General features: G+C 36.0%; 1 protein-coding gene across 4 annotated transcripts in view; it reads left to right on the top strand.

Annotated features, from left to right (window-relative positions):
- BCAS3 (BCAS3 microtubule associated cell migration factor) overlaps positions 1–12,663 on the top strand; it is a 370,279-nt gene that overhangs the window by 15,698 nt on the left and 341,918 nt on the right. For all 4 annotated transcript variants that reach the window (XM_059829121.1, XM_059829119.1, XM_059829120.1 and 1 more), the window contains exons 5-6: positions 921–1,002; positions 10,265–10,337. In XM_059829121.1, coding sequence (XP_059685104.1) covers positions 921–1,002; positions 10,265–10,337 — 155 coding nt within the window. The remainder of the gene's footprint in view (positions 1–920; positions 1,003–10,264; positions 10,338–12,663) is intronic.

The following is a 12,663-nucleotide window of genomic DNA, read 5'->3' as shown; positions in this document are numbered from 1 at the left end:
AAAAGCTAACTTGGATTTATAGTTTATTGATTCAGAAGAACCTTGTTCCAAATTGTATTCACTTCTGATACTGTAAACTGCTTGTTTGGCAAAACTTTATGCCAACGTGTTGGCTACGTTCTTAGTCTCATTACATCTGTTTTAAGTTGTTGGTTATTTGGAAATGAGCTTCATAATGTTTGCCATTTTCCTGAAGTTTGACGTTCCATATCGGATCCATTACCAGGCAGTTATGAAAATCCATTCTGACTGACCGTTTACAGGAAGTCTGGAAATTCTTCTTAACTGCTTCTGGTTTAATCTTTTCAAGATTGCCATTAGTGACAAACTTAATTAGTTTGACCCCCTATTTTTAAACACAATTTTCACACCTGGAGAATATGGAATGTGCCGATATATCAAATTCTCTGATCTTTTACCACCAATGCTTGCCACTCTTGATCATTGGTTAGTTAGCATTTTTCTTTCAAGCATGTACTGTGTAGAATAAATGCTTGTGTTTCAGTTTCCTTGAGTTTTTGTTAATTAGTCAGCAGTCAACTTTCAAATCTTGTTTCTTTTAAAACGTGTATAGTCATTAATAGTAGATAGTGCTAGTATCTCAGGCACGCAGTCTAAGGCACGCATTTCTAGAGGCAGGCCATCTTTGTTGCTATAATTTGTGTTATTCAAGACTTCTAAGATATTCTCATTTAGAGAGATTGCAGATGGTTGGTTAGAAAGGCAATGTCTTACCAATTCACTTTCTTACCTACCTTTCGTATGATGTCTTTCTACCTACTTTCTTACCTACTAAATATATATATATTTTTGTAAGTGTATATATATATATATTAAAAAAAATATAAATATATATGTATTTTTTTTGTAAGTATATATATATTTTTACATTGTATGTTCATAATCTGTATGTTTCGCAGATCAGTGGTGAAGCTCAGGAGCTCTTTTCTGTCCGCCATGGTCCAGTTCGAGCTGCACGGATTTTACCGGCTCCACAAATCAGTAAGTATATATTTATATAGTTCATAATTAAGCATAACTTTTTTTACAGATCTTTGTCCAAATCATTGCTATAACCTGTTATGTAGATTTTTTTCATTCATTTTAAATTGTCACCTTCATAATAGCTTTCTACAAGTATTACTTACTTTTTTCCCTCCTATCCAGTGCTTTTTCCAGTTTCATCTTCAGATTTCAGCTTTGATGCTGCTTCCTTTGTAGTTTAGGAGATATCTAGGTATATCTGTGCTCAGAGATCAGTCCAAAGATGTTATTGATTCTATTTGGAAATATTTATTATCCACATTTTATTGCTATAAAATAGTATTGAAATTACTTTTTTATAGCAAGGCAGTGGCTGATAGCAGTAGATCTAGAAATTACTACCGTTTATTAAAAACTCCTATTATAGTGCATTGTAAAGTCTAATCATAATGTGATGCCCTTCTAAACTCTTAAACTCTTTAGAAGAAGGATAGTATGTCTGCCTTTTTTTGTTGTTGTTGTTGTTACCCGTTCAGGAGCTGAAACTGAAACAATATAAGTAAGATAACGCAAGAAGTAGTTGAACTAAGTAATACAGTTTGTACAAAGAGAAAATATCCTTTTCTGATTATTTAAATATTGTATGAATAAAAACCAAAGTATTTTCTAAGCTGTGAAATGATCTAAATAGTCTACTAGTGCACGTATTAAGTTTAGCAATTGCAGCTTTTTATGATTTTTTAAAATAGGCTGCTTTTCCACTCCAATAAAAGTAATGAGAAAACAGATTTTGTTTTTTGGGGTGGTACTGGCTTCTAATTTGTTCCCTTTCTGCTTATTTTATGTAGACTTTATTCAAACAGTTTGACCTTTTTAGTGGTTGAACTTTTATCATGATCCCTTAAGTACCGATAGGGACCTCCTTTCTTTTACTGCTTAAATACTGTTTTATCAAGTTCTAAGACAAGCTGCTTAGTTGGTTAAACAGGGTTGTTTTGGAAATTCTGAGTTAACCCCCTGGAAGAGCTTGCTGCAAAATTTAAGAACTATGCATAAACAAGCAAATCCCTTTAAAAAACGACACTGTTCAATCTAAACACAAAATCTGCCTGGAGACTTCTTAAAGGCCTAAGATCTGTTGGTGTCCTGGCTCGTTTTTGGTTTCGGCTACGTTTTGCTTATCCACTCTCCCTGTAACTTCAACTGGGCAAGGTATTCTGTACAGCTGCTGAGTAGTATTTCCAGTTGAAATTGGTTGCCGTGTTTTACTTTGGGGGTGAAAAGAATGTACTTCTAGTATGACCAAGGTTTTTTGGGATTCTGCTGGATTACAAATTTTAGTAGTATATTATGAATTAATTAGTGAAATTAATATTAATTCATTAATATGAATTAATGAAAAAAAATAGCCTAAAATGTAATTGTTATAATTTGCTTTTTTGGTAATTAAAATTTAAATACTTTTGAGTGTTTCAAGGAAAGTAAATGAAAAAAATTGAAGGTTTAATGGACACATTTTATACTGTCTCAGTAATTTCCTGAGCAGAGGAATATACAAAGTATGACTATATGTGGTTCTGTAACTCTGTTATAGGTTAAAGTAATTTAAAGCAAAATACTTCACAAGCATTTTGTGCCTTTTATTCTGTTTATGGGAATACTGCTTAATTCCTGATGGGCTATGTTTTTTTGCTCTTATGTGTGTCATTAAGTAATGGATGTCTATGCCCCTTCCTCTCTCAAAGGAAAAAAAGAGGAGAAAGAGAAATGTAAATGAAAATTAAGTAAATTAATCAAAGAACCTATAAGTTCTGTTTTTTCTGGTAGCAAAATAGGGCTTTCTGATTTTTTTCAATCTAGTAAGTTACACTGCTTATGAACTCCTTCAAGCGCTTAGTTTCTTTCTGTCTCTAAATTGCATATATTTAGCATCTGACAATGATAGTTGTTACATTAGAAAACTATTCAAATTAGCTCATATTAAATTAAGTCAAACCTTTTAAAAACATGTTTTGGTCTCTTTTTACATGGCTTGGTTTAAATAAATCTTTGATTAAAGGTACATGAATGTATCATTGACCAATATCTGGAATCAGATAAAAGTAAAGCTGTAATAAGAGGCCTTAGATAACTAACACATGAGCTTTAATGATTCTGAACAAAATAAAAGGAATTTGTAAAGGAGAAGCTGATTGCCATCAGTAGGCTCAAACACTATTTTACTGTAAAGCTGTAAAAAGGGAATTATTGAAAATCGGACTCTCTCGGTGGATGGATTTGGCACGTTCCTGGAAACAGATCTTAGTTTGTGATAAGAAGCTCATTCCCAGGTGTGAAAGGAAAGCTCATGGTTTTAACTTGGTGACTTTACAGTAGCAGAACTTAATAGTTTGTCAACTATTTTGTTAAAATACTACAGTCCTTTGATGTTAGATCCTCTGCTGCGTCATGTGCTTCATAGCATAATAAAGCATTGTTTCAAAAGAGTTATTTCATGCAGGCTTATTTCATACAGGCTTACTGCAAAGGAGACCTCCTCAAATCTGATTTAGCAGGTTATAAGTGGTCCTAGTAGCAGGAACGTGGTGCAGTATCTGGAGCTGGCCTTGCACGCTGCCAACTCAGATCCGGTGAGGTTTATTAGTTCAGGCTTTGTGCCATGCTAGAGCAGTTAAATGGCTCCTGGAACTGTTCTGACCTGGCAGCTATACTGCAATGTTCATGCAGGGTTTTGTCTGAGCTAACAAACCAGGCAAGACCTGACCTGGCCCAGTGCTGCAGCACTTTGATGTCTCTGTGTCCGTGGCATGGTTGGTCTGCAGCCTGGACAAGATGTCCATAAAGAATTGAGAGATTTCTGTAAATAACACTGAAAAATGTAGATAATAACTCTTCTCTGTGGACAGCGAATATCTGCTGTTGCCTTCAACAGTAGATATGGCTTTGATTATTTTCTACAGCTTGCAATATAAATGGCCTTTTTGGAGACTGAAGGTTTACACTGTGACCAAATTTCGAGCTTAAGAGAAGAGATAAAGTTGCATAGCTAATATTCAGAATATGAGAACATCTCTGTCTGGATGCTGTCAGTCTTAGCAGTAAGAACACTAAGTCCTGGCACTTTGTGTGCCACATGCTGCATTATCTGCTGAGCCATCTGGTTGGCACGGCTTTTTTAACTCGCCTAGCTCTTCTTCACTTTCAAATCTGTATGCTGTGATTGAGTTTAGTACTTATTTATATGTATTCAGGTGCCTGGTTTGCTGGGCTCTGGATTTCTCTGTCTCTTCAGATAAAACAAGCATGCAAAGATGTGCTTGAAGACAAATTGATGCGACTTTGTGATTAAAACAAAGCTGGAACTCTGCCAGTTAAATTTAGCTACCGTTCTCTGTGAAGAGGAAAATACAGTTGGTAACATGATTGTAGTTAATGATAGTGAGAGAACCAAGCAAAAATCGGGGTGTATTAACTCCCTCCTCCTCCATTTTATATGATTCAAATTTTTGATGTCCTCACTACTACTCAAGTTACTCTGTATTGGGCTTCCTCTCACACAATACCTAATGGCTGTATTTAGCCACGCTAACCTAATTATTCATATTCTTTGTTCAACATGTTTTCTAATTTTTGACTGCTTCCTCTAGATGATGCCTTTCTCATTTTTCTGGGGTAACTGGCTGCATTAATCCATACTTGTAGAACTGAAATGATGCTGAGTTTGAGTTCTGTATATTATTAAGTATTCTGTCTTGGATATTCCTGTGTTTGTTTTGTGCTTTTTCTCTTTTGATTAGCATTTCCATGATATTTATAGAAAAATCAAAAAATATTACTTATTTAGGTTTTCTGTAGTAGTTGTAGGTTCTTTGACCTGTGAAGTCACTAATGAAACAGACTCAGAACTCTTGCAATATTTTTAAAGATTTGTTGTGTTTTGACTTCATTTTGAGGTCCATTGCATATATACTTCTGAATCGGTGCTAAGGAAATAATACGTTTACTCCAGACAGCTTTGCTATTCTTTTTCCTACCAGATCAGAATATCGCTGCTTTCTGAAGTGAGTTAGTGCTACAGTCTCCCGTTTTTCATTACTTATGCCAGGTCATTTTACAAAACCCTGGCCAAATACCTGCTTTCTGCCTTATGCTATCCCATTTATTAAGGTAGGCTTGCATAGTTTAAAAGTCTATCAAGACACCAGGAAAAGCTTCAGGTATAGCATTGCGTGTGGTAATTCATGGTTAAAGGGTACATGATGACAGGTTTGTGTGTTGAAGTTTAGATCGGTCATTGTCTGTAAAACCTATTTCCATGTCTCAGCATTATGAAAATAAATTCCTCCAGTGAACTGAATTAATTTATTGCCATTTTCTAGATTATGCTGCTTGCAGAAAAGATGATCTAATAGTCCTACATCTCTCAATGAATTTGACTGCTTAGCCAAATTGACTGATAAGGAAAAAAAAAAATCAAGTAAGAAAGGAAATAAAAGAAGGAAATTGGAAAAAGAAGGAAATTGGAGGTAGTATGTTTAAAACCCCTGTGAACCAAGGGAACCTTATGGATGAAGGGTTGAAAACTAGAATTAACGTGAAAAGCTAAAATTAATTGGGACACAGTAGTTTTGCGTTTGAAAATCTGAAACTGTTAAAAGTTTAAATTTTGCAGCAGATTTATCTCTGTACTCTACTGCTTACATCTTTGATTTTGGTAAAATAAAATTTGAACCTCAAAAGCTGACTCAGCTTTATGCACAGGTATACTTAAAAGAACTATAATCTTTAGGTTGCTTTCTAAAGGAAGGCAGATGTGAGTTTTGTATGTATTCAACCACTTGGGTGGCTTAGTGGTTTTAAGTCCCTGAAGGCCAAAATAATTGCATAGTACGTATAGCAGGGGAACTAGCCCTACAAGCTGAACAAGCAGGAGCAGTTGGTAGCTAGATTGGGATTGGTGCAAGAGGGTCATGCAGGTGTGCATTTAAGTTTTGGTGTTTTGTAACAACTGTGGGTTGTTACGATATAATGTGTGTGGATTACAGAAATTACAGAACAGGATTCTCAAATGTAGCAAGTAAGCCTTTTATAGATATTATAGGGAAGAATTTTGGAGCACGGCATTTTAGAATACTAATTTCTTTGAAGCTGTGTGGACTGACCTGTGTCCCACCACTTCAATTCTGGCCACATCACGTCAGTGCTTTAGACTATTAGACCTTAAACTTTCACTGTATTAGACTGATACGTCTTAAGTTTTTTGAACAAGATTCAATCAAAATACAATACTCCAATCTGTCTTCAATTAATGCGTGACTCCAGAAACATTGATCTCTAGCAAATGTTCCAAGGTCATCTTTTTGTTTTTTTTTCATATAGAAGCTACATAGTTGTTGGAGAATAAAACTCTGGTGCTGTGCAGAAGAAGAAACAACTTTCTATAAAGATGCATAGCTCTGTGTCTTTGACAGAGCTGCCAAGATAATGTTCTCCAGCCACCATTGCTTCTTGTAACATTGCTGTCTTGTCGTCTCAGAAATGGGAGGGTGGAATGGGCTGAGGAGGCAGTAGGTACGGAAACCAGCTGGAGTTGGAGGGGGTTCTAGGGTGGTAACTTTTGGGGGATGTAAGAAACAGGTATGATGGTACTGGAGAGGGATGTTGAAACTTGAAATGTCTGGGTGATGCTGGGAGTTAAGGGAGCTACACCATGAGCATCGTATTATTCTAGAACGTTAACACTAAAAGAGCACCTGAAGGTCTGGGACGAGGACAGCAGTCGCAGCACCATTGATCAGGCATGATATTGAGTAACGCAGTTAGAGCTTATCTGTGCAGGAAATGGAGTGTTTATAGATGCTACCCTGAGGAAAGAATTCACACACTATTTTTAGGACTGACTTAAGCCTCTTCACTTCTTTTGCAAGTAGCACATATGCTTTTTTGCATTTGTGTTCAATAAGAAAGCAGACACAAAATGGTAATGATTAAGAAATCTTAAGAAAGATTCCTCCCCCCCACCCCAAAAGGAAGAAGCAAAATAGGGAGTGAAAACGGTACGTAGTGAATGCCAGCCATGGGGCCTAACACATTTCCAGATACTGGTTGGCTACTACACTGACGTGGGGCAGGACCACAAATGCAACACGATTTTCAATTAACAGATAGAAATAAGAGGGGTTTAGTTGAACAGGAGATGCACTGCATTATTAAATGGCTGCGATGGAACTTGATCAGTGGAATTACACACCAAAAAAATTAACTCCATCATGCATATATGCTTGTGCTAAATAGGTCAGAATTTGACATTTATACACTGCCTTTCTTACTCAAGGGAAACGAAGGTACTTTTCATAGTTTTGAGTAGCTTTTGAGTTCCTGTGGAAATCACTGGGTTTTCTTTTTTTTCCTTCAAAAAGGTGTGCTGCTATTATTATTATTATTATTATTATTATTATTATTATTATTGGCATTATTGAGAGGCCTTAGTAGGGCCGAGGGATATATCTATTCACAGTTTCATCAGAAGTACAGTACGTAAGCTGCTTTGAGCTTACGTGTGGATAACCTTTTGAATTCATAAAGTTCTAAATGCTGATTTGTATGAAATTTCATTTAGCCAGAGATTTTTTTTTCAGATTTAAGTATACTAACTGAAGTTAGATTTTTTTTTAAAAAACACATCATTTAGCTAAATGGAGCTGTAGATAAGGTGGTGCCTTGTTGGCAGGAAGGACAGTTTTCATTACTTTAATTGTGTGATTTGTCAGGATTTTCAGCTTTTTATAAATGCTGTAGTGTTATATGACAGAATTAAAAGGATTTAGAATAAAAGGAGTTTAAGAAAAAGACTTTGCAACAGGATTTCAATACTCTTTGTATTTGAGGGATTTAGCTAGCTGTTTTTCATTTCAATCATCCTGCTGCATTTTGTTAAACACTGTGTGTGGAGCAGGTGTGTACAATGTCAGTGTATCGCACATGCAAATAAACACAATTTTGCAAATAAAAATTAATCCACCATAACTTGGAAGATTAAATCCCACCGCAGAACGAGAAAGGGTTGCTGACTCCATTAAGCATTGCAGAGAACAACACATGTCGCTTTTTGCAATCTCATGAATGGGACTGCTATTAACCTGATTTAATGCCCTGCAGAGTCCTCAAAATAATGATCCTTTTCTACAGTATTAATATTTACATTCTGAAAGTATATATTTGAAGTAGAAAATGGATTTTTTTAAATGAGGGCTGCAGTCATTGCAGACTGAAACCAGAAGTTTAAGCACCTATTGTACAAATTTTGCAAATCTGTATCGTGGATATTAAAAACAGGAATTCCTTTTGATTTTATGCAGTTGTTTCCCTGTACTCCCCACCACCTTTCTTCCTCTTGCCCCTCCTTCCTTGTCGTTAAACTTAGAACTAGACCATAAAGAAACATACAAATTCATATCTCTAATATATCCTAGTAAAAAAAAAAATATATATATATAGTTAATACTCAAGGTAAAATCCTGGCTCCACTTAAATCAATGTCAGAACTCCTGGTAGTCAGCATTTCACTCTTACTGCGGAGAGACTAGCTAAGTGAACAGAAACAAATGGAGTTCATCTGTTACTTGTATTGAAGAAAACAAATTGGTTGCCAGATTCTTAAGAAGACTATATGTTTCATTTATCAATTTACAGGTCAGTACATACAGTACAGGTATGACTCACAAAAGCCCTTGAAATAATAGGAATAAAAGGAAAATACATTTGGCTGTTTTAGGTTACTTGTAAAGCTATTGTTGATGGTGAAATTATTGATGTGACCCATTTGACTTTATAAATATCCAAATGTGTGGGAGGGAAGACTTATCCTTGTGCAGATGAGAGTACTGAACAGTTTTTGTTACAAATTAATTGCATGTACCCAAGTTATTAATAATTAACAGAGTCTGTTATGTGAAAATGTATATTGTTAATTGTTGTGCCTTTCTGAATAATTGATTTAGTGCAGTACACCAGTATTTGTGAATTAAATTTTGAACAGACTGTATCACTAATATTCTTTACAGATCAAAGGGTTTGGTGTATAATGGAAGAAAAAACACTAAAATTCCATTATTCACCACACACATGCATATCTATAGATAGATAATTAAAAAGGCAAAGGTTGAAAGAAAACAGGAAATTTGGTAGTGGTGGTGGTGGTGTTGGTTGTTATTCTATTATTTAAGTTGGGTAGAAAAATACCCTGGAATTTAGTAAAAATTTGTTCACAAATAGAGGAGATATTTTTGACTCAATTTTAGTTTTAGTTCTGTTTACGTAGCAATAAGGCAAAGTTTTCAAAACTTTTACAATCCCATTTTAAGAAGCGTGGGGTACTTAAGTTGATGGTTCTGGAGTCAAGGTGTGATTGCAGTTTGGGAAGAGGAGAGGCTGGTTGGGATTGCCTGGCTCTGGCAGGCACGGACCCCAGGGCAGGCAGAACTCTCTCAGCAGCTGAATTGGAGCAGGGGACGAGCCCACACTGAACTCCGCTGCTGGGGCTACGCTGGTGTTACCTGGTGAAGCTAATCTTAAAAGTAGATTGGATATGTCGTTAGAGTCATGTTTTCTCTTTGAGTGAACAGCAGGCATAGCCCGAGTCTCGCTGGAAGTTGTTGGAGGTTGCTTTCTTAAAGGCTTAAATCGCTTGGTGGCAGAACTTACTAAAGACTGTTTTGAATGTAATCCTGTATTTTCTTAGGCACAGGGCATGGGCTGTAAGCATGGCCGTGCTTTGGGCAAACGCTACCAGCCCAGCTTGTCATCTGCTAAAGAGAGTGGCTGCTCTTCTGCTGTGCTCTTATGGTTAACACCCTTATACTCCACTTAGACCTCAGTAGAATAAACCAATGTGTGAAACCCACGCAGAGTTGGTGACAGCCTTATTTCAGGCAACTTTTATAAAACAATGAAAAGTGAGCAACTGTTACTTGTTACAGTTACAGAATCCTTAACCCCAACTGAAATGAATAGCAAATAACTCCAAAATCCTGGCAGGATTTTGCTGCTTGTTTTGTTACTCATTGCCGTCTTTTTCAAGAGCAGTTCTTCCAGTGTTCATGACTCTGCCTGTTATTTGTATTTCTATCCCTAATCTTGTACAGGCTGTGAGTTTAGTATTATGTACTCAATATCCTTTCAATGTATTGGGCCCCTACAACATGCACACCTATACTTTGAAAGGTAACGCAAACAATACGTAGTGATTTGCTTTTTCTTTTTTTGTTTTCCCTCTTATTAGGTGCTCAGAAATGTGATAATTTTTCTGAGAAGCGTCCTCTTCTTGGTGTGTGCAAAAGCATTGGATCTTCTGGGTAAGAATATTTTCTGTGAATAAAGTCTTATATATATATATTGTAGTGTCATCTAAAAATGAAACCCAGTAGCTTACATCTTTAAAGCTCTATTCCTTTTTTGCTCATGGAATAACACAGTGAAGTGCTTTTAAAGTTTTTTTCAGTGTGTCAGTGCACATTTGCCTATGACTTAAGCTTTTTAAAAGGAATAAAAAATAGAGACTCTTAATATAAAATAGATGCAGAGTTTATTTTGTTCTCAGTGTAATCGCAGTTCTATGATTAGCCTTTTCTGATATTAATCCTGGTCAGAATTATTACCGAGGAGTGTCTAAAGCAATCTCTGTGTCTTAAAAAGTAATTAAAAGGTGCTTTCAAGCAGCAGTCATATACCAAATGAATTACAAGCACCAAGCAATTTCATTGCTACAGCCACTCACTGTTTATTAGCAATGTTAAATCTACTTCTTTGAGTTAGAAAAATAAGTTAACAGTCTTGTTCTGTGCTCTCTGGAAAGTATTGTTGTATCACTCCTCTTATAAAAGAGGGCCTTAAGGTATTTTATGTCTCTTTGATATGTTGATTCAGACAAGGCAAAGGATTTGTATCTATACCTACAGAAAAATATTTGCTTTTCAAGGGTGATCCCCTACACAGCGATTCAAAAGCTAAACAGTTGAAGCAGATCTTCTTACAGTAGTAAGACTAATTCTGTGCCACACCTTTTTCAGTTAAGAATTTAATTACTCTGGGTGCGGAGGAAGACTATCAAGTCTGTAAATTTTTCTGTATGTATTAGTACTGTGTTAAACTGGAATATTAATTTTACCTGTCTTAAGTGTTTAAAGCAAAAACCATGTAGGGTAGAGAAGTGAAATGTCTTTCTACTGTTGTGTTTACAACTTGCAAAACTGTTTATAGTGCCTTTTCTTCTTCCCCCTCCTGTAAGTATATGTAATCTCATGAATAACTTTTTCTAAATAAGAGTGCATGTAACTGGTGATGCAAACACTGCTCTTGTAGGACTTTCTGTCTTAATCCAAACGGTGTGTTTATATACGTAAAGGGTATGTTGGATGGAAAAATCTTTCCTTCATACCTTTGCTTTAGAAGCTGAGATATCCGAGAAATGAACAAACCATAAGGATCGTTATTTTCACAGTGTTATTGTATTCCTCAGTTAATGGGAAATACTTCAAAGGTGACTGGTAGTTTCTGCTTTTCTACAAAAAAAAGGAAAAAAGCTCGTATGTTTTCAAAATGAATGGATAGGTTTGTGTTACTACTTACCAGTAGTTCAATATCTGCAAATAGAAGATTTTAAATCAGGCTGTGATCAGAAGACTAGCACATCATTAGAAAAAGGAGACTGGTACAGTCTCTTGTTTACCCATTTAATAAAGAACCAGTTTGCTCATGGTGGTAAGCCTTCAACAGAAAATTCTGAAAGCCTTTTCTACATTACTGTTCATTGCAAGTTATTTTCGAAAGAGTCCTTGCAAATTACCTGTTTTGTCAATAGCTTTCAGATTAAGAGTTCTTTGATAGTTTGTCCTCGACTGGAGTCACACTTCTTTTAAATTGGCTTGAGTGTCACGCCTGTTTTTTCTTCTGTTACATTCATAGTTCATTTGATTACATTTCTATAATGATTGTTATGCATAAAGAAGCATTTGTGTAGAACATTAAAATAGCTGTGTCACGAATGGCCTCTGAAGCTGAATCACAGTTTTAGTTCTGTCCTTAACTTGAGGTTTTTGTGCTTAACATCGTTTCCTGTGTATCTTAATGGTTGTGGTCAGATAAAGCACCTTGTTTAATCATATATCTGAAGAAAATACTACGTTTGTTCTAGAGGATTTATTCCGAAGCACTTGATATTTTCACTACAGTCATCTCCTCACCTACTTTGGAGATTATGCTGGCTATGGCATGAAATACTGCAGCTGTCAGCACACTACTGAAACTGTGCAGGGAATAGGAGGCCTATTCTGTCTACTGCAATGGCAGGTAAAATAATCAGTGAAGTGATGTAGCACTGACACTAAAATATTTCCCATTTAACCGAAGGGTAAACGGAGTGCCTAAAAGACTGAATGATTTTCTCAAAGGCAGCTAGTCCAAAGCAGATCCAGAAGTGAAATCCAAGTCTTCCAGCACACAGTCTGATGCTGGTACATTAAACTATATTGTCTTTCTTCAATATAAACTGAATGAGATTGGACACGGTTACGACAATGGGGCCAATGTCCAAAACAATTCTGTCAGCTCAGCCCCCCTGCCCTTATCCTCCTCTTCACTAGGACACCAGGTTGTCACTTTTTTAAAGGAGAAATGTGTGAC

Source organism: Gavia stellata, chromosome 25 (genome assembly GCF_030936135.1).
Source record: "Gavia stellata isolate bGavSte3 chromosome 25, bGavSte3.hap2, whole genome shotgun sequence".
Lineage (NCBI taxonomy): Eukaryota > Metazoa > Chordata > Aves > Gaviiformes > Gaviidae > Gavia > Gavia stellata.
This window is presented reverse-complemented; position numbering and strand designations above follow the sequence as displayed.